The sequence below is a fragment of the Phyllosticta citriasiana genome, assembly GCF_038021145.1.
Source record: "Phyllosticta citriasiana strain CBS 120426 chromosome Unknown IWZ02scaffold_4, whole genome shotgun sequence".
Lineage (NCBI taxonomy): Eukaryota > Fungi > Ascomycota > Dothideomycetes > Botryosphaeriales > Phyllostictaceae > Phyllosticta > Phyllosticta citriasiana.
In genome coordinates, this window is record NW_027117281.1 from 634,787 (window position 1) to 651,804 (window position 17,018).

Sequence of the window (17,018 nt, forward strand, 5' to 3'; positions counted from 1 at the left end):
GCCGAATACGGCCCGCTAAGCGAACCGAATCTACTCCCACCACCACAATTCTGCATCACGACTTTCCTTCGACCGCCAGCGACCGCAGTTCAACTTCACGACCACCAGCGCCGTTCCTCCCCACCACTCAAGTCTCTCAGGATGGCTCCCAACAACCTTCCCGCGGCCTTCGCGCCCACCTCCCAGGACATTGAGATGCTCCTGGCCGCGCAGTGCCACCTTGGTTCCAAGAACCTCCAGGTCCACATGGAGCCCTACCTGTGGAAGACTCGCCCTGACGGCATCAACGTTGTCAACATCTCCAAGACCTGGTAAGCCTCTGAGATTGAATACGCGCCAAAAGACGCGCTTGCAGGTCATTTTGAACGCGACGATTCGCGCAATATCGAACTTGGCGGCAGCAGCGGGAGCAGATGCGCATTTTCAAAATCTCCCAGTCTAACAACGTTCGTAGGGAGAAGATTGTCCTCGCTGCCCGCATCATCGTCGCCATTGACAACCCGGCCGACATTTGCGTCATCTCTGCCCGTCCCTACGGCCAGCGTGCCGTCCTCAAGTTCGCTGCCCACACCGGTGCCACGGCCATTGCCGGCCGCTTCACCCCCGGTAGCTTCACCAACTACATCACCCGCTCGTTCAAGGAGCCCCGCCTGATCATCGTCACCGACCCCCGCACCGACGCCCAGGCCATCAAGGAGGCTTCGTACGTCAACATCCCCGTCATCGCCCTCTGCGACACCGACTCGCCCACCGAGTACGTCGACGCTGCCATCCCCACCAACAACAAGGGTCGCCACGCCATTGGTCTCGTCTGGTGGCTCCTGGCCCGCGAGGTCCTGCGCCTCCGCGGCACCCTCGCCTCGCGCGAGACTGAGTGGGACGTCATGCCCGACCTGTACTTCTACCGCGACCCCGAGGCCGAGGAGAACAAGGACTCGGCCGGCGTCGAGGAGGCCAAGGTCCCCGGTGCCGACGAGGTTGGCGCCGCCCCCGTCGAGGCCGGCTTCACCAACGAGTGGGAGGTCTCCGGCGCCAACGCGTCTGCCTTCGCCGCCGCCTCGGCCACCGCTGGCGCTGCCGCCGGCGCTTCCTGGGACCAGGACGGTGCCGACTGGGCCGCCAGCTCTGCTCCCGCCGAGACCGGCAACGCTGGATGGTCCGCTGACGCTCCCGCTGCCACCGAGGGCCAGTGGTAAACTGCGGCAGCCTGCCCTCAATTCAAAATCCCAATCATCAAAAGCTTTTTGATACCAGGAGGGGGCACGACGAGATCGAGAAAAAGTGGCTCTGGCGCAAATTTTCTAAATCGGTGGGATCGTGTACGGGTATCGCACAAAAAATATCAAGATTCTCTGAGTTGAACAACACAACGCACCCCACAGGCAGCAGCAGCAGCAGCACGCACTCCATTCCCCCTCAATCGCGAAATTTTGAAAAAAACTCTGGCTACGGTACATGACAGCAGCAACGTCTGTTTTCTCCATCCACAAATTTTCTTTCTTTCGTTGCAGGAACAACCTCGTCTGGCGCTTATGAGGGAAAGATATCCAACCTTTGCTCACTTTTATTGAGCGAGCGGAGGTTGGGGGAAAGCCCTGTGCTGGCGACTTGGGATGTTACTTGACCGTCTCCCATTTCTGCAATGAATGAATGAATGCTATTCAAAAGCCTACATTCTGACCGTCTGTCTCATTGCCAGTGCTGATTCGTTTGCTGTGCACGTGTATGTGTGTGTTGTGACATCTTTTCGCAATTGATGATGAACTAGAAATCGATTTCCCTGTCTGCTGGCCATGGTTCATGCATGCATCGAAGGAGCTCCATGCTATCAAAAGGGTGATATCCAGCACCTTCATCGCCAAAATCTTCCCCCCTAACTGACCTCTACCTTTCCCAACAGCAACAGACTAAACCAATCCAATCCAGATCCAGATCCAGATTCATATCCCTTCCCAAACTCGTGCGCTCCAGCCAAAGCATGCATCAACCAACCCGCCGCCATCCATGCAATTTAGAAAGAGAGCAAAAACAAGCAACCCAAAACGCCTTGACCTCTTCTCTCCCAGTTCCCCAAATTGTAAAGATTCAAGCCAGACAACGGCTCGCTCCATCCAATCCATCACATACGCTCTCTCCAACATCTACTCTTCCTCACTCTCCTCGCTCTCCTCCTGCTCCGCCGCGCTCGCCAGCGCCTGCTCCATCTCAGCCTCAAACTCGTCGACAAAGTCGCCGTCCTCATCAGGAGCGGCAACGGCAGCGGCGCCCTCGTCTGCCTCTTCCAATTCGGACGACGCGAGCGGCACGCTGCTGCTGTCTGGAAGGGGAGCCGTCGGTTGCTGGGCGGGACTGCCGAGATTCATAGGCTCGACGTCGCCGTCGATGCTACCGTCGGCGTCGGCATCTGCGTCCTCGTCGCCCGACGCGTCGCGGTCTTGGTCTTCGTCCTGGTCCGACGCGTAATTGTCGTTGGCTGCAACCGCTGCCTCGTCCATTTGCGCGGCGTCGTCGTCCTCTTCGTCTTGGTTGTCGTCGTTGCCGCCGCTGCCGCCAAAGTCGATGACGTCTGGCACCTCCTTGCTGCCGCGGAAGCTGGGCGTTTGAAGGCGGCTGCTCGGGCTTGCGCTGTCGGCAGCGCTGCGCAGGGATATGGGACCGTCGCCGACATTTTCGAAGGCGAATGCACTTGGGCGCGCGCGGCCGCGTTTTGGGGGCCCACCGTCGCCAAAATCTATTTGGAGACCGCCTTCGTCATCTGACTCCTCGTCTGACGGTGCAGGAGAGTGGGATGTGCGCGAAGAGTCTGTCGTGGATGGAGCAACAGCAGGTGCTGTCGCGGCGATCGAGGCCACGCGCTCGAGGCGGATGGAGGGAGTGTCCTTGGGCTTGGCTTTCTTTGGTGAGGTAGTCGGCTTCTTGCTTCCGGGCTTACTTTTATTCGCAGCAACAGGCTTCTCTGCCTTCGGCGCAGTAGCCTCTGGCAAAGGCTTGGATTGCTTTGGTTGCTGGGCATTTAGCAGGGGTGTCGTGCGAGCAGTGCTACTAGAAGGAATACGGAGCGGCGTCCCAGCCTGGCTGTTCGGACTTGCAAAACCGTTCGTGTCGACCTGTTGGACCTGATCCAGAAAACGTCGGAAATCGTATGGGTTGTTTTCTTCCGGTTCCTCGAAATCACTTGCGCCTGCGCTGCTTCCTGCTATGCTTTGGGTCTCAGACACGTCGTCGAATAGGCCGTCGTCTTCGAAAGATTCCTCCGTCGCATCCTCGCGCTCCTCCCGAAGTCTAATGTGCGGGTACTTTTCCTTGAGCTTGTTGCTGTCGGCTTCAAGCGGGGTCGACGTAAGGTTGAAAGCGTAGGCATCGTCCAGACGTTCCAAAGTGCAGCTGTTGGAGTTGGGGTCGAGTAATAGCACATAGGTCTTTTTCAATTCCTTTCTTTTGCCCTCGTACTGGTATTTGGAGCAATTACCCTGCTCGTCCCTATCTTCGATTGCCAATGTATAGTCCTTGCCACCCGGAGTGTTGGAGGTGGGTTTGATACGGGCTGTTCGACGAGGTACTGTTTGTCGGGGCTTGTGGTTGTCTGCGGCGCATGTCAGAAAATGGACAGCAAATGTGTGGTGGGTAGTGAAAGCAGACATTTGACAGTCTTGAATCTGGCCTGCGACGCACGGGGGTTGGCGATGCGGTCGCTCAGTTTGATTGTGTAGCTACCAGTCTTTGGAGGGTTTGGCGCTACCTGACCCTCCGCCGACACCTGAGGCGAGGCCATGGCGGCCAGTGAGCGGAATCAGGGTCCAACGAGCCAGGCACAGGGCGTCGACAGGCAGCGTTGGAGGAGTGTATGCGCGTGTACAGGCGGCGTAAGTATTTGGTCGGCGATTACTGAGGGCGGACGTCGAGATGCAGATCAGCGGGCGAAAGTGAGTGAGCGGGTTGGAGGTGACGACCGGGGGGAGCAGTGAGAGCCGAAGTAGGGGAATGGAAGACGCCAATGGAAATAAAACGCGGGGTATCTCTATACTACAGAACGGACAGCAAGCAGGCAGGGGCGAAGGGGCAGCGGAAAGGAGTTGTCGAAGTGAAAGAAGACGAGGAAGAAGAAGAAGAAGAAGACGAAGAAGAAGTCGCCGGAGCGGCGTGTGAGAGGTATGGGCTGCACTGGCTGCACTGGCTGCACTGGCTGGGCTGGGCTGGGCTGGGCTGGCTGCAGGAGGGACAAGGTACCCTTAGGCGAACGCGGTCCAAGCGTCCCGTGTTCTGGGAGCAATGGAATAATAGTCAGTCTCCCGCACTTCCACTCCCACTCCCACTCCCACTCCCGCTGACCTGACCTGACCTGACCTGACTGCCAGGCATGTCACCTACGCCTTGGGGAAAAGACAAAACCATGGCAATTGTGGACCCCGTAATCAAAAGATACACGCTGAGAATAACCTGGCGCCGTCCAAACAATACCTGACCCCAGGCCGTTCAACCCATGCTACAATGCCACCATGACGCCAGCAATGCCCCAATCTCGTCCTACTGCTCTCCAGTCTTGATCCTCAGCTTCTCCATGCCGTCTAGTTGCCGTTTCAGCGCAATGACCGCTCCACCGCTTATCTTCCTGAGCCCATCCCTTCTCTCGCCATCGTTGCCACCTTCGCTCCTTGCAACAATGTCCTTTGCTGCGTCAATCGCCTTCTCCAACAGCTTGGGCCCGTCCTCTTGGTGGTAAAGCCACTTCATCTCATTTTCGAATGCTTCCGGGAAAACCTTGAGGCCATGCATGACGAATCCACGCGCACGAAAGTATGCCTTTTCAGAGTAGAATGCAGATGACAGTGCCGTTTCCTCAGTGCCCTGGCGGACTTCATAACCGGCCTCGTCTGTGCATGTGTTAGCTATAGCATGGGTACTTCGCCATTTAGACTCACTGTAATAGGGCTCCTTCACCAGTACAAGCCCCATCAACGAGACTAGAATCTGAAGTATAGTGCTCTTAGAGGGGCTCCAATTCTCATTCCGCTCATCTGCATGCCACGTGCCAAGCAAGCTGAGGCAAATCTTGCCGTCCTCGTACAGGTTCGGGTTCACTGGGCCAGTGCCATTCGTCCAGCTGTGGAAATATGCTTGAGGCGGACACATGGGAAAGCCGGAGCGGAGATGCAGGTCGATAAGGAAGGGAGCATACTCATAGGGCGTGTCAATGGGTCCAACAATGAGTACGCGGAGGAGGTCGAGGCGCGATTCCCAAGTGCGCACGAATATTCCAGGAGGCAGAGAGCTGCGCAGAATCTTGTGCTCTTTCTGGATCCGTCGCATCTGGTGCTGGAGTAGTCGGCCTTGGTCGATCAGATATTTGTGGTCCTTGGGCGGGTCAGATTCGAGAATGTCGAAAGCTGGCGGCGCGTTTGGCTGTGATGAGAAAGAGAAAGGTTCTGGGACATGGGTCGCCGAGTTCGTTTCTGGCTTTACCTGCACTTTGCCTGACCCCTCCTTGTCCGAATTCATCAGAAGATGAGGCTGGGCTTCCGGAGTAGTCTTTGATGTGTCAACATCACCTTCCCCGGCACCACCCGTCGACATGTCCATGCCATCTACTGAAGAGAGGTCATCTCCATCGTCCGTGGCCCATTCGTCGTCCTCATTCTCTTCCTCGGCCAGCACGCGCCTTCCGTTTTGATCTGGGTACTCGTACCACATCTCAAAGAATTCCTGATCCTCGGACATGCTTCCGTTGCCGCCTTCGACAAAGTCGTCCTCAGAGTCGCCGTCGAGCATATGATCATGTGCGGCGGCCAGAGCGTCGTCCATGTCGCCACCATAGGCCAACATGCAACGATCAGGAGTTACAACGACGTCGCGAACAGGATCGGCAGCACTTAGTCGTACTACCACACAGCCATCCAATCTTAGATCGACGACTTCTCCAAACCAATCCACGTTGTCCGGTGATGCGACTCCACTAGGGCTGTCGTGAATGGTAACAAAGTCGCCTCTCCTTCGGCTGAGTGCAGACGGCGAGCTGATATCATAGAGGCTGACCTTTTCTCCAGGACCAGATGCAACACCTGTGTGTGAATCAGGCAGCAGGTCGTTGCCGACGAATTTGATAGACGCGTTTGGAAACCATTTTACGGTTGCCATCCGTTCAGTCCCATCCACAGTCTGTACAACACCTATTCTGGCAGGCTCTGAGTACCAGTCCTCGGAAGTTTGATTGGTAGGGTCCTGCTCCTTCTTGTCGTTTGTAATCACGACTTCCCCGGGCCAAACTTGATCGTCGTCATCGACGGGATCCGGAATGAGATTGATTGACCTGTCCTCGCTGACAGAGAGATCTTGCCATTGTACAATGGCAATGGTGTGCGTATTTTGGACAGTGAAAACATTCGTGTCGTACCCCAAAGTCTCGGTCCTTGGCCGTCTCTTGACAAGAGGAGCGTACTTGACACATGCTCCAGCGAGGTCTTTGAATCGCACCCGTTGGCCGGCTGTTAAATCCGGAGCAGTCACCGACAGGGAGGATGACATGATCCGCGCATTCGCAGGGGGCTTCCGCATATTGTCGTAGACCTTGACCCGTCCACTTTCAAGCTCGTCGACGCGCAACTCGAAAGGAGGTTCCGAAGGGAGCTGGCCCGGCACCGTAGGACCGCCCAAGCGCCGAGTCAGCCACTGAACAGTAATGGACACTGTGCGCACCGCAATCACCACTCCACCAGGTTCCACGTTGGGGTTGAAGGCTCCAAATATCCATCGTCCTCGGCGCAAGTTGCCCTTCTTCGCGCCGACATAGTCACCCACTTCATGCCGCTCCAATCGAGGGTCCACGGGGTCCAGCTCGTCAGAGTTCTCTACCACAACCACGGTTCCGTTGCTCAAGCGGAGAGTGACCTCGTCGTAGGCATCGTCTATCCTCCCGATCCAATTGTTGTAGATTATAAGCGCTCCCGCTGGATATTGGCGCAAGGCTTCAACTTCTTCTGCCGGGACGAGAGAGGGAAGTATTGCATGGGTATCGTCGCCAATAAGGCTCTCGTAGGAGCTGTGTGAACGAATGCTGTCGACTTCCGGCCACATGCGGATGGGCGCGATGGTGACGGAGAGCCTGGTTCCGATGACGGTGCCGCTCATAGGGCTATTAGCATCGCGCTTGACGACGTCGCCAACAAAAATCGACCGGTCTACAATGTTGACAAGTGCTTCGGATATGAGTTCGGTGGAGGAGTCGGTTTGCCATGCTACCAAAACAGTCCCGCGTGGTGGCTACGCGCAGGTTAGCACGACGGGGACCACAAGCGGAGTCTCGAAGGACATACGATTCCATTTTTCATAAAAGTCTTGAACGTGGTCTGTGGAATGTCTTCATGCTTCCTGATCTTCACAGGGTAGTCGCGCTGAGGGTCTATTTCGTGTGTGTCCACCTTGAAGAACTCATGTCAACTGGTGCTTTGGAGATTGAGGAATCAACGAGCAAATGGAAAGACAGGGTCGGTGATGCGACGGCAGGTCGTTACGTACGTCGTGGTTTGTCCTCTATCCACGGTCAGCGTTCTACTTTGAAAGATCCTGGTTGAGCTCTTACATCTACTACACCAATCAACCACGGCGTGCTCTTGAGACAGACGGTGTCTTCGACAAAAATCTGGATGCTTCAGTGATTGCGACCACGAAAAGTCTGCGCAGTTTACTCACCATCGGGCCAGGCATGGTTGCGTGAGCAGGCTCAGAGACGAACGGCAGACGCAGCGTCGACTCACAAAGCCGAATGGTGGGGTTATCCGTCGCGGCGCAACCTGCAGATTGTCGCAACGGAGATCAGGTAGGACAAAGCAGGTGGTGCGTGGGGACAAGGCGTAAGGATAAGTCTTGGGAATTATGTTCGAGGCCAGAGGGAGAGGGTTGGTTCAGGGAAGAGGGTCCAGCCGCAAAAAACTATGACGAGACTTGGTTGAATTCCCGTCCAGGCCAGTCCCGTCACATGTGGCGCCGAAGTCTGGGTCGCACCTCCGCCTTCCACATCAACCACTAACGCATCTTGCTGACTCCATTGACTAAACACCATGGCCGACCCGCTCTACGACCTCTTGGCCCCCTATTTCGACGCCAACGATGCCTCCGCCAGACCCATACCTTCCGCTAATGACCCGACTACCACCACTTACCTGGGCCGTCTCTCAACGCTGTCCCTCTCCTCATTGAGCTCCTCCGAACCGCAATCCCTCTCCCAAAGCTCTGCAGCCGTCGTCCGCAACCTGCAAGCCCTCTCCAAACGCTCCCATAAGTCCATAATATCATCCTCGACGCGGTTGAATACTCTCTCCACCACCCTCCCGCAACTTGCAACCCACACCGCTGAGCTCCAAGATGCGCTCCCCTCGCTCGAAAGCTCCAGCGAAGAATTTGAGAAGACGTACGGGCGAAATAGTGAAAATGAAATACTCGACCGACGGCGAAAAACTATGCTGTTAGCTCGCAACGTAGACCGCGTCGCCGACATACTAGAGCTACCCACATTACTCTCGTCTGCGATATCGTCTGCCGGCGGCGGCACACAAGGGACAGGGACTGCAGGGACAAGTGGCCTCAGCAGCGCCAACTACACATCTGCACTGGATCTTCACGCCCACATCAAGCGCCTACACACGCTGTACCCCAATGTCGGACTGGTTAGGGAGATTGCGGCGCAAGCGGAGCAAGAAATGAAGGGCATGGCCACAAACCTCGTTGCTAGCCTTCAAGGACAGGGTATCAAGCTCGCGGGGGCAATGCGCACAATTGGCTGGCTTCGGCGCGTCGCCCCGGAGCTTGACCAGGCGTGGAGCGCGTCGGCGAAGACCAAGAGCATTGGCACCAATGAGGGGGCACTCGGCGCACTCTTTCTCGTCTGCCGGCTTGCAAACCTGCTCACCATGCTCGAGGCACTCGACCCGCTGAGGGAGCTGGCTGATCAGGAGACGACGCGGAGGGTCAATGGCGAGATGGGCAAGGACGCTTGGGCTGGAGGCCAGCAAACGGAGCGCTACCTGAAGAGATACCTCGAGATTTTCCGCGAGCAGAGCTTCGCCATCATCTCGATGTACAAGAGCATCTTTCCCTCCGCATTACCCGCGCCCGGTGCGTCGGGAGACGAGAGCAGCGCAGGCCAGCCTGCTGTTGGAGACGACCAGCTCCAGCCGCTTCCTTCCGCCCTCGCCACTTTTCCGCACCATCTCGTGGAGCTTCTCAGTGAGACTTTGCGCAAATATCTCCTCAACGTGCAGGACAAATCCTCGCGAGATTCCTTGCTGACGCAGGTCCTGTACTGCGCCGGCAGTCTGGGGCGACTAGGCGGCGATTTTGGCATGTTGCTTGCGCTTCTGCGGGATGAGCTTGCAGGAGACGACAGCGACGAGGGCGAGCAGGGCGACGAGGAATGGGTCGAGGTCATGAAGAAGCATCGGGTGCAGGCGAGCCGGTTAGAGTTGCTCGCAAGCGGCGTTGGTGCAGGGCGAAGAGACTCGCGGGATTCGCAGCATAAGGAAGTAGCTGCGGCTGGATGAGTGGCTGTCAAGATTAACATTGTGACCATTCTCAAAGCAAGTTCTTGAACTACATATGATATCCAGGACAACAGCGCCAAAGTCAGGGGCAGTGCACGAAGTTATGATGGAAAGCTCTAGGAATCAAAGGCTCTGGTAGAGATTACTCAACGTCACTGGCCCAACCCAAAATAGTTGGTTGTGAGCATGTCCCTCGAGTGTTTAGATGGATACCATGAAGCCCGAAGAAGAATCAATTTCGGTGGTGAAATGCCACCAAAGGGCCTACAGGATGTCACCTCGACAAGCATCCATGAATCTCTACGCGCACTCCACCTCACACCTCACACTCCATCCTACGCCTGCACCTTCCTCCCCTCCAAATCAAGCTGCGCACCACCAAAGCGATGACGATCATGCCTCGCATCCGTCGGGTCCTCCCCGTCCACCCCATCAACAGCCATAGCATCATCATCACCAACAGGCCCCAAGCACTCCCTCACAATAGCCAGCAGCTCCTCCTGCTTCGCCTCGTCGTAGCGGCTATCCAGCTCCTCCATGATGGTGTCGAGCTCGGCCAGCGACTTGGGCCGCAGATTGAGCAGCATGAGCAGCTCCGCCTTCTCGATGGCGAAGCCGGCGGCTTGCGCGCGCGTGAAGAGCGCCCGGTACGCGGCGCTGCTGTAGCGGCCGCGTGGATCGGATAGTGGTGAGCTTGCTGCTGTGAGGTGTGATTCGACCTGCGCGCGCGTGTGGTGTGAGTGAGTGTGTTGGATCGTCGACGGGTCTGGAGGGCTGGGAAGGGAAAGGGAAGATGGAGAGGTGCGTACGTACGTCAGTCAGGATGCGACTTAGGTTGGACGGCATGGGGCGAGCCCGTCCGGTGCCGTCGGTGCCTTCGTACTCGGCTTTTTGCTCGCGCACGATGTTGAGGACTTCCCAGTTGCTGAGGACTGAGGATGACTTTTCGAGGACCTTCATGGTTGGGCGAGCACTTGGGGTTTAGGCTGTGAGAGTGTGCTTGTTTTGCGGCGTTGATTGGTACTAAGGTGGTCTGCGAAGAGTGTTAGAATACGCATATTTATGGCACGGTAAATGAAAGCAGCCTGGTCCGGTGTTTCGACCAGCGCATGTGCCGTTGACATGGGAGGGGCTGTAACAATTAAAGAAATTATAAGGGTGCAATTTGAGACCAATTGAAGGAATACTAGGTGACTGCGTTCCGTGCGTGGCTTTGAGACGGGCAGACTGAGAGGGAAAGAAAAGGAAAGAAAAAGCGAAAAAGCAGGCCATGCGAAAGAGTCTTCCATGTTTGAACGTACCTTGTGCTCTCCCCGAGCACCACAAGTCCTCAGAGGCACGAGATGCTCCAGAGCCGACTTCAAATCGCGCCGATGAGAAAAAAAAAAAAAAAAATCGCGAAAGTTTCAAGCTGTCGACGAGTAGCAGATATCCCGATATAGCACCTCCAGCCCAGAAATTGCTCAGCAGACAGCTGATCTAACTGCGTAGTGACAAAGACGTTGGTGGAAGAAAAAGAGTCGACCGCGCGCAGACGGCGGCGATGTTCTAGTTTGGTGTTGCAGACTGCGGACGAGCCCAAGGGCAATCAGAGCCGAGGCTGGGCGCCGCCTGGGAATTTGTAGCCGAAGCCGCGGCGGCCCTTTGCCAACCTCACTCCTTCGACGTCGACTCGTCAACGCACATGCAACATCGACCAAAGTGGCTATTTTGATCTTTCTAGGCATGGTACCTGGCTTTTGCTGTCGCCATGAGAGGATCTCATTGCTCTGGTGGTGGGCCCTCTAGTGCTCATGCCGATTTCCCGAGTTTTCGGTCTTTGACGTTTCGATTTCCTTGCCATTGGAAGAAGCAATCTGCTGCGCATTCTGCGACCATCTACACTGCACTCGAATCTTCCTACTGCCAGTAGGAGATGTTGACATTTTCAATTTTCCTGCATCTCAAAGGGTCTTGTCTACCTCGGGTGCACTCAAGAGCTTGGAAAAATCTGCACGCAAACCTGCCTGCAAAGCGCGTCGAAGCCGACTCTAGAGCGGCATCATGGGAGATGGAATTGTTCGCCGCTCCCAATACAAGTACGGATATCGTCCTGGCTTTTTGTTGCAATGTTCGAAGATGGTCATATTCGGAATGGACCATTTGGGCGGTCACAAATTAAGAGGGCAGCTGAATTGGGACAGCGCTTCATCTCTTTGCAGCGCCTGGGTCTTTTCCGGGACAAAGGGTATAGCATGCAGTGTTGTGTTGCGAGGAGCTAGAAAAAAAGGCGGCGGTTGGGCAAACTAAAAGTGGTGATGCGATGGTAAGCTCAACTTCAAGGGAATTTGGACGCTGACAAGTGCAACAGTCTGGGGGGCGACAAGGTCGTAATGAAGGCAGATTTACACTGTAACAGGAACAAGAAAAGAGCAAGGGCGACAACGGCAAAGACGGCGACAACAGATCTAGAGAGGCCTGAGCACACAGCAGTCCAACGCCACGGCATAATCAGTATATATACTGTAACGATGATGATGTTCATCATAGCCGGTTAGCGCAGCGGAATAGGACACAGTCTCAACGTCGCTGTCACCGACACCTTCAAGACTAAAACCCGAGGGTGTGTGAGCTATTGGGTGAGCGCTTCTGGAAATCAGCTCAGGTGGTGTTCGACTCCCGGCAAGGGAAGCGATAGGCTGTACTCGCGGGGTGTTTCTTTTTGATCTTGGCTCGCTCGCTGTGGTTTCCAAGTTGCGTCCGCTATTGTTAAGATGCCTTTAATTCCTTTTTTTTTATCCAAGTTTTTTTCCGGTCTCCGATTTTCAACCACTCCGGCCTCTTCCTCATACCAATGAAGAAACCCCATTCAAGCTTAGTTGGGTATCCTCTCTCTATCTAACATGTCTTTTTCGAATTTGCTAGCCATCACAGTCCCACCACTACTTTCTTCCTGCGCCGCCCCCCTCCAGATCTCCATTACCTTCTCCATTCTCATTTCCCTTCTCTCTTACAGTGCGCTCTGTAGTCGCAGCCGCCCGAGCAGCAGAAACCACAGCACGCGGCACGCCACAACCCTCCCACAGGGCATACCACGCAGCATCGACCTCCTCGTCACCGCCGACATCTGGCCTCTGCTTTTCTGCATCCGTTGACGTCGCCGAACCCTGCCCGTCCTCTCTTCCTCTGCGCGCGTTTTCGTTGGCGACGCGTCGTGCTTCGGCATGAGCGAAGAGGGCGGTGCGTGTGGCTGTCATGGAAGACAGCATGTCGGTAGTGGAGCGCAGGTGCGGCGCCGATTCTGAGGTTGCTTCTCCTCCTCCAGGAGCCACTGGTGCCTTGTTGGTGGTGGGAGAAGCGTGCTCGTGGGGGTGACGCGCTTGGTCAGGGGAGGGATATTGCTGCGTTGGTGCTTTCGCTGCTGCCGACGCATGGGAAGTAGGCCTTGCGGCATGTTGGAAGTGATTCTGATGAGGCAAGAGTTGTGGGTCGATGGGCATGGCCGATGAGGTTGGAGAGGCGAAGTTTCCGTGGCGATGGTGTTGCGCAAGATGCGGCAGGGACCCTGGCGTGTAGTGCAGGTGCTGGCCAGTTGGTAGGACTTGATGTGCGTTGCCTGGCCGGGAGGAGCAGTGGTGAAGCTGCACCGCTGGATCTGGCGTCGTGGTCATGGCACGATGGGAGCGCATCAAGGTCGGAACTCTCGTTGGGCTTTGGTAGTCGGTGAAAGCTGCTTGGTGGTGACCTTGGCTATTCCACGACAGCGATGGCGACAAGTTGTCATGGCGTGCTTCCCACTGGGTGTTGGACGCAAAAGGAGCTGGGTTGACGATTTGAGGGTCGCTCTTTGGGGTAGGCGTGTGGCAGTAGGCGCAACGGATGCCGCTGTGCTCAGCTTGGGGCGGAAGGCCGTCAACTCTGGTGTTGTTTGGACAGTTGACGGTGGTGTCGAGCCTGTTGGAGCAGCGCTGACCGCGGCTTTGCGAGCGGCCGCAGGCATTGCAGGTCCAGCGGTACGTCTTGCACATGCCTGGCTGCGGTTGACGACGACAGCGGCGACGACGACAGCAACGATATTTGAGGCCATTTCGCATAAAGAAAAAGAGGCAAGATTGATGGAGGCGTGTTTTCCTCATTGGGCATTGTGCTGGAGATGCGAGATGCGAGACATGTTGACGGCAAGCAAATGGAGCTTTTTTTTTTTTTTTTTTTTTTTTTTTGGTTCAAGTTTTACAAACACGACTGGAAACAACCTATCAATGAAAGGAGCATGGCGACGTCATGTTTATGCTTGGAGCGCAGGGCATCCGGATGGCGGGGGATCTCTTGATGGTGCAAAAGGACCGAGACAGGCAGACGAGGCTGAGGTGTATGGCAGGTAAGGTAAGTTATAGGCTGGGATGGCCTTATTCCGTTGTGACTTGTATGCTCTGCTCTGCTCTGCTCTGCTCAGCTCAGCTCAGCTCAGCCGACGGGACTTCCTTGGAGCGGGAGAGCGACGCCAATTGCCGGGCTCCACGCCGCGACACGGCCGCTGCCACCAGCCCATCCCAGTCGCCCAAGGTCGAGACGCGTCCATTTGTCCCCATTCGTTTTCACAACCTGCCGCGGCCCAACTTCTGACCATCCAGCCTCTGGCCGCTCTCCTCTCACATACGCTCCATTGTTTCCATCTCCCATTCTCATCCACCACTTTCTCCTCCACCTTCACCTCCACCTTCACCTCCACCTTCACCTCCACCTTCACCTCCGCCCGTCCATCTCTCTCTCCCTCTCTTTCTCTCTCTCTCTCTCTTCTCACCTCCCGTCTGTCGCACACCGCTCGTGACCTCGTTCTCGCTCGCTCGCTCCCTCCCTCCCTCCCTCCCTCCCTCCCTCCCTCCCTCCCTCCCTCGGCCTCCTCTCATTGCTTGTCGCGTCTGGCTGCTGTCATCGCGCCCTGCGTCTGCGTCTTGGCCCACCCCGGACACTTCCTCCTTCGGCACCGCAGTAGCCTGCATTGGCGCCCGCTGCATCACCTCTGAACCGCTCGAAGCGCTCCAGTCTCCCATATATTTCCCCCACCCCATGGATCAGCAGAGCGTCGCCGGCTTTCCTGATGCGCTGGATCTGCGCCAGTCCCTGTCCCATGACATCGATGAGAAGACATCGCCGTCGCCGACGTCCTTGTTATCTCCACGAGCCCTGCACTACGCCTCCCCTGCTCCTCCGCTGCTCGACAAGCATGGGCCATATGCTCACTCCTCCTCCTCCTCCTCCTCCTCCACCTCACCGTCCTCACCGTGCAACCTGCTTCCGCCGTCTCTTCTAGAACCCGCTCCCGACCCATCTTCCGTTCCCAGCCTCGCCCACCAACAAGCTACCAACACCACCACGCCGACTCTAGTCCTACCGCGGCCCGACTCTACCCACGACTCCATCGCCGCCAGTCCAGACGCTGCTACTGCTGCTCTCCTTCGCCCATCTCCACATTTTCTCAAAGCGGGGCATGACCTGCGCCTGCCTTCGTTCCAGCTTCTGGGCATAGCCACTCCACATCCTGACCGCCCGCTAGACCCCGACAACAACACGGACTCCTGCTCCTCGCCACATCAATCGCCGCCGCCGCCGCCGCCGCCGCCGCTGCCGACGACTCGACTCTCTGATGCCCCGAGCCCCAAGATAGCTCGTGCGCCGCCCTCGTCTGGCGGAGCGCCTCCAGACTCTCTGCCCACGCCAAACTCTGGCTCTGCGTCCAAGGACCCAAAATTGGGCGATCACCGTGTCGAGCTCCCCACGCCGCCGGCGGACACGGGTACCAAGTTTTGGGCCAACAGCTCCCATGTCCGCAACACCCCAATGGACTCACCAGCGAGGTCAGATCTGGAGAGGTCGTCGCCTGGTTTTGGATTCGCGCACTCAGCCCCGGCCCAGCAATCTACTTCGTCCGCCCACGACTCATCCTTGCCAGACACCAACGGCTTTGGATGGCTCAACGGGGGCCTGCAGGCCATTAGTAAGGCTTGCACTGGTGCTCGTAGCTTCTTCAAAATGCTGACTCTGCCTCAGTGGCCGACATGGTGTCCAGCCGCCTGTCAGACAATTCGGTAAAGGTGCTGTCTCACGCCCTGCCCTGCCCCTCACCCACTGGCCAGGCGTTTCCGCAAATAATATATGCCATCCACGACACCATTCCACCAGCTTCGACGGTATGGATCAACGTCTTTCACGCCGTTCCTGGTCGCTTCAACATGGCCGACCTGCCAATATCGCCACCGACAACGCCAGGCCCCGTCGTCGGCGGTGAGGACTACTTTACTTCGAAAGTTTTTGACAGCGCCGTCCCCCTCCACGACCAAGACGGCGTCGACGCCAAAGTCGCCAGAAGCCCCCGTCCAGCCGTACCGCCCGGGACCGTCGACGTATCTATTGTCGAGCGATTTATCCCACCAAGCACCTCATCCGAGCTCGCTGGCCTCTTTTCCGCAACGAGCCCGCGTTCCATCCTGCTCGACAGGCTCGTGGAGCTGTCTCCTGACCGGGGGACGCTACTTTTCATCTACCCCACAAAGACTGGCGGCAAGACGTTCATGAACTCGTACCTTGGCCCGATCCTCGATCCCATCTTGCGCGCCATGCACGTAGTACACAACCTCTCGGCAGATCTGGGCGCGTCGCTTGGCCACATGGCGGCAGTCGACCACTTGATGGAATTTGAAGACATGTGGCGGCGTCTTAAGATCTTTGTATCTCAACTCAGCGGCGAAAGCAGCACCCTCGATCGCTTCAGCCGCGCCCGGGCCACATTTACCATTGTCCATGCCGAGAAACAAAAGGTGATGCTGGATAGGAGGGTCTGGGCGTCAGACTGGTGGATCAAGCAAGAAAAGCCCAGAGTGAGGACCGCTATCAGTAAATACTTTCGCCTCGCCCAGAAGCTGCCTGCCGACGTGGAGATAATGCCGACCAATTTGATACAAGAAGTACTGGAGGGTGTCGGTAACAAGCCTTACGAACATGGCGCGCCACAAGAGGGAGTCGAAGTTGGCGTCTTTGTGATTCGAAGGTCAAGTTGATGGCCAAACAAAAGTCGTGGCATCAAGGTCAAAGAGGCGGGATGAATGATTAAAGCCTCCTAGCATACCTTCTTGGAGTCTTGACAGGCCGAGGGGACTGGTTGTCGGACAAGGAAATATTTTGAGCCGGACACGAAAGTAACAAAAATCCAGCCCGGGTCTGGGTCGGAGCGCGGGGGGGGCACTGAAGATTGTTAGAAGGCGAGGAGGCCGCACCCCGATCAAAGATATTGAGTCTTTTCGCTCCCCGGCAATTACTACCTTATTCATGTAAACCAGCCGATTCATGCAGTGGTTTGCCCACGGTCAAACGGACCGTTCAAACGGGCAAGAGGAGGCCGAAAATCCAACTGCTCGGGCTGTGCTGCTAGCTTGCTGCTTGCGAGCTGCTCAAAGGACTGGTCAAAAGCAGCTGATGCTCCACGCTCGAATCATGAACCTGCCCAGCCAAGTA

At 56.6% G+C, this 17,018-nt stretch overlaps 8 protein-coding genes across 8 annotated transcripts; 4 read left to right on the forward strand and 4 right to left on the reverse strand.

The window, feature by feature from the left end:
* Positions 1–141: 141 nt before the first annotated feature.
* On the forward strand, positions 142–1,196 carry IWZ02DRAFT_374034 (40S ribosomal protein uS2; the record flags this gene model as incomplete). The annotated part of the gene is made up of 2 exons (XM_066764741.1): positions 142–311; positions 455–1,196. 2 exons carry the CDS (start codon positions 142–144, stop codon positions 1,194–1,196), a joined length of 912 nt encoding a protein of 303 aa, XP_066624431.1.
* A 547-nt stretch (positions 1,197–1,743) lies between these two features.
* Positions 1,744–4,194, reverse strand: IWZ02DRAFT_497823 (uncharacterized protein). Its single transcript, XM_066770195.1, has 2 exons — positions 3,640–4,194; positions 1,744–3,583 (listed from the first exon to the last, which is right to left on the reverse strand). The coding sequence occupies exons 1-2, from the start codon at positions 3,770–3,772 to the stop codon at positions 2,142–2,144; spliced, it is 1,575 nt and encodes a 524-aa protein (XP_066624432.1). The 5' UTR covers positions 3,773–4,194; the 3' UTR covers positions 1,744–2,141.
* Positions 4,195–4,327: 133 nt separating this feature from the next.
* On the reverse strand, positions 4,328–7,963 carry IWZ02DRAFT_446242 (uncharacterized protein). The gene is made up of 6 exons (XM_066767216.1): positions 7,684–7,963; positions 7,574–7,633; positions 7,510–7,524; positions 7,308–7,412; positions 4,920–7,254; positions 4,328–4,871 (listed from the first exon to the last, which is right to left on the reverse strand). Exons 1-6 carry the CDS (start codon positions 7,696–7,698, stop codon positions 4,525–4,527), a joined length of 2,877 nt encoding a protein of 958 aa, XP_066624433.1. The 5' UTR covers positions 7,699–7,963; the 3' UTR covers positions 4,328–4,524.
* An 8-nt stretch (positions 7,964–7,971) lies between these two features.
* Positions 7,972–9,697, forward strand: IWZ02DRAFT_203045 (Dor1-like family-domain-containing protein). Its single transcript, XM_066762594.1, has one exon. The coding sequence runs from the start codon at positions 8,052–8,054 to the stop codon at positions 9,528–9,530; it is 1,479 nt and encodes a 492-aa protein (XP_066624434.1). The 5' UTR covers positions 7,972–8,051; the 3' UTR covers positions 9,531–9,697.
* IWZ02DRAFT_203044 (uncharacterized protein) lies at positions 9,698–10,875 on the reverse strand. Its single transcript, XM_066762593.1, has 3 exons — positions 10,832–10,875; positions 10,344–10,563; positions 9,698–10,249 (listed from the first exon to the last, which is right to left on the reverse strand). The coding sequence occupies exons 2-3, from the start codon at positions 10,488–10,490 to the stop codon at positions 9,866–9,868; spliced, it is 531 nt and encodes a 176-aa protein (XP_066624435.1). The 5' UTR covers positions 10,491–10,563; positions 10,832–10,875; the 3' UTR covers positions 9,698–9,865.
* A 1,384-nt stretch (positions 10,876–12,259) lies between these two features.
* Positions 12,260–13,896, reverse strand: IWZ02DRAFT_203200 (uncharacterized protein). Its single transcript, XM_066762600.1, has one exon. It carries the CDS (start codon positions 13,643–13,645, stop codon positions 12,452–12,454), a length of 1,194 nt encoding a protein of 397 aa, XP_066624436.1. The 5' UTR covers positions 13,646–13,896; the 3' UTR covers positions 12,260–12,451.
* Positions 13,786–14,639, forward strand: IWZ02DRAFT_203164 (uncharacterized protein). Its single transcript, XM_066762599.1, has one exon. It carries the CDS (start codon positions 13,910–13,912, stop codon positions 14,531–14,533), a length of 624 nt encoding a protein of 207 aa, XP_066624437.1. The 5' UTR covers positions 13,786–13,909; the 3' UTR covers positions 14,534–14,639.
* On the forward strand, positions 14,357–16,707 carry IWZ02DRAFT_203104 (uncharacterized protein). The gene is made up of 2 exons (XM_066762597.1): positions 14,357–15,504; positions 15,558–16,707. The coding sequence occupies exons 1-2, from the start codon at positions 14,577–14,579 to the stop codon at positions 16,562–16,564; spliced, it is 1,935 nt and encodes a 644-aa protein (XP_066624438.1). The 5' UTR covers positions 14,357–14,576; the 3' UTR covers positions 16,565–16,707.
* Positions 16,708–17,018: the final 311 nt, after the last annotated feature.

Bases quoted from the DNA above. Each gene is read 5' to 3' on its own strand.
- IWZ02DRAFT_497823 (XM_066770195.1), bottom strand. From the start codon at position 3,772: ATGGCCTCGCCTCAGGTGTCGGCGGAGGGTCAGGTAGCGCCAAACCCT. The intron at 3,584-3,639 runs GTCTGCTTTCAC...CATGCGCCGCAG, and splicing joins CAGATTCAAGACTGTCAAAT to ACAACCACAAGCCCCGACAA.
- IWZ02DRAFT_446242 (XM_066767216.1), bottom strand. The intron at 7,255-7,307 runs GTATGTCCTTCG...ACCTGCGCGTAG, and splicing joins CTTTTATGAAAAATGGAATC to CCACCACGCGGGACTGTTTT. The intron at 4,872-4,919 runs GTGAGTCTAAAT...ACACATGCACAG, and splicing joins GGTGAAGGAGCCCTATTACA to ACGAGGCCGGTTATGAAGTC.
- IWZ02DRAFT_203045 (XM_066762594.1), top strand. From the start codon at position 8,052: ATGGCCGACCCGCTCTACGACCTCTTGGCCCCCTATTTCGACGCCAAC.
- IWZ02DRAFT_203044 (XM_066762593.1), bottom strand. From the start codon at position 10,490: ATGAAGGTCCTCGAAAAGTCATCCTCAGTCCTCAGCAACTGGGAAGTC. The intron at 10,250-10,343 runs GTACGTACGCAC...ACGCGCGCGCAG, and splicing joins TAAGTCGCATCCTGACTGAC to GTCGAATCACACCTCACAGC.
- IWZ02DRAFT_203200 (XM_066762600.1), bottom strand. From the start codon at position 13,645: ATGAGGAAAACACGCCTCCATCAATCTTGCCTCTTTTTCTTTATGCGA.
- IWZ02DRAFT_203164 (XM_066762599.1), top strand. From the start codon at position 13,910: ATGGCCTTATTCCGTTGTGACTTGTATGCTCTGCTCTGCTCTGCTCTG.
- IWZ02DRAFT_203104 (XM_066762597.1), top strand. From the start codon at position 14,577: ATGGATCAGCAGAGCGTCGCCGGCTTTCCTGATGCGCTGGATCTGCGC. The intron at 15,505-15,557 runs GTAAGGCTTGCA...ACTCTGCCTCAG, and splicing joins CGGGGGCCTGCAGGCCATTA to TGGCCGACATGGTGTCCAGC.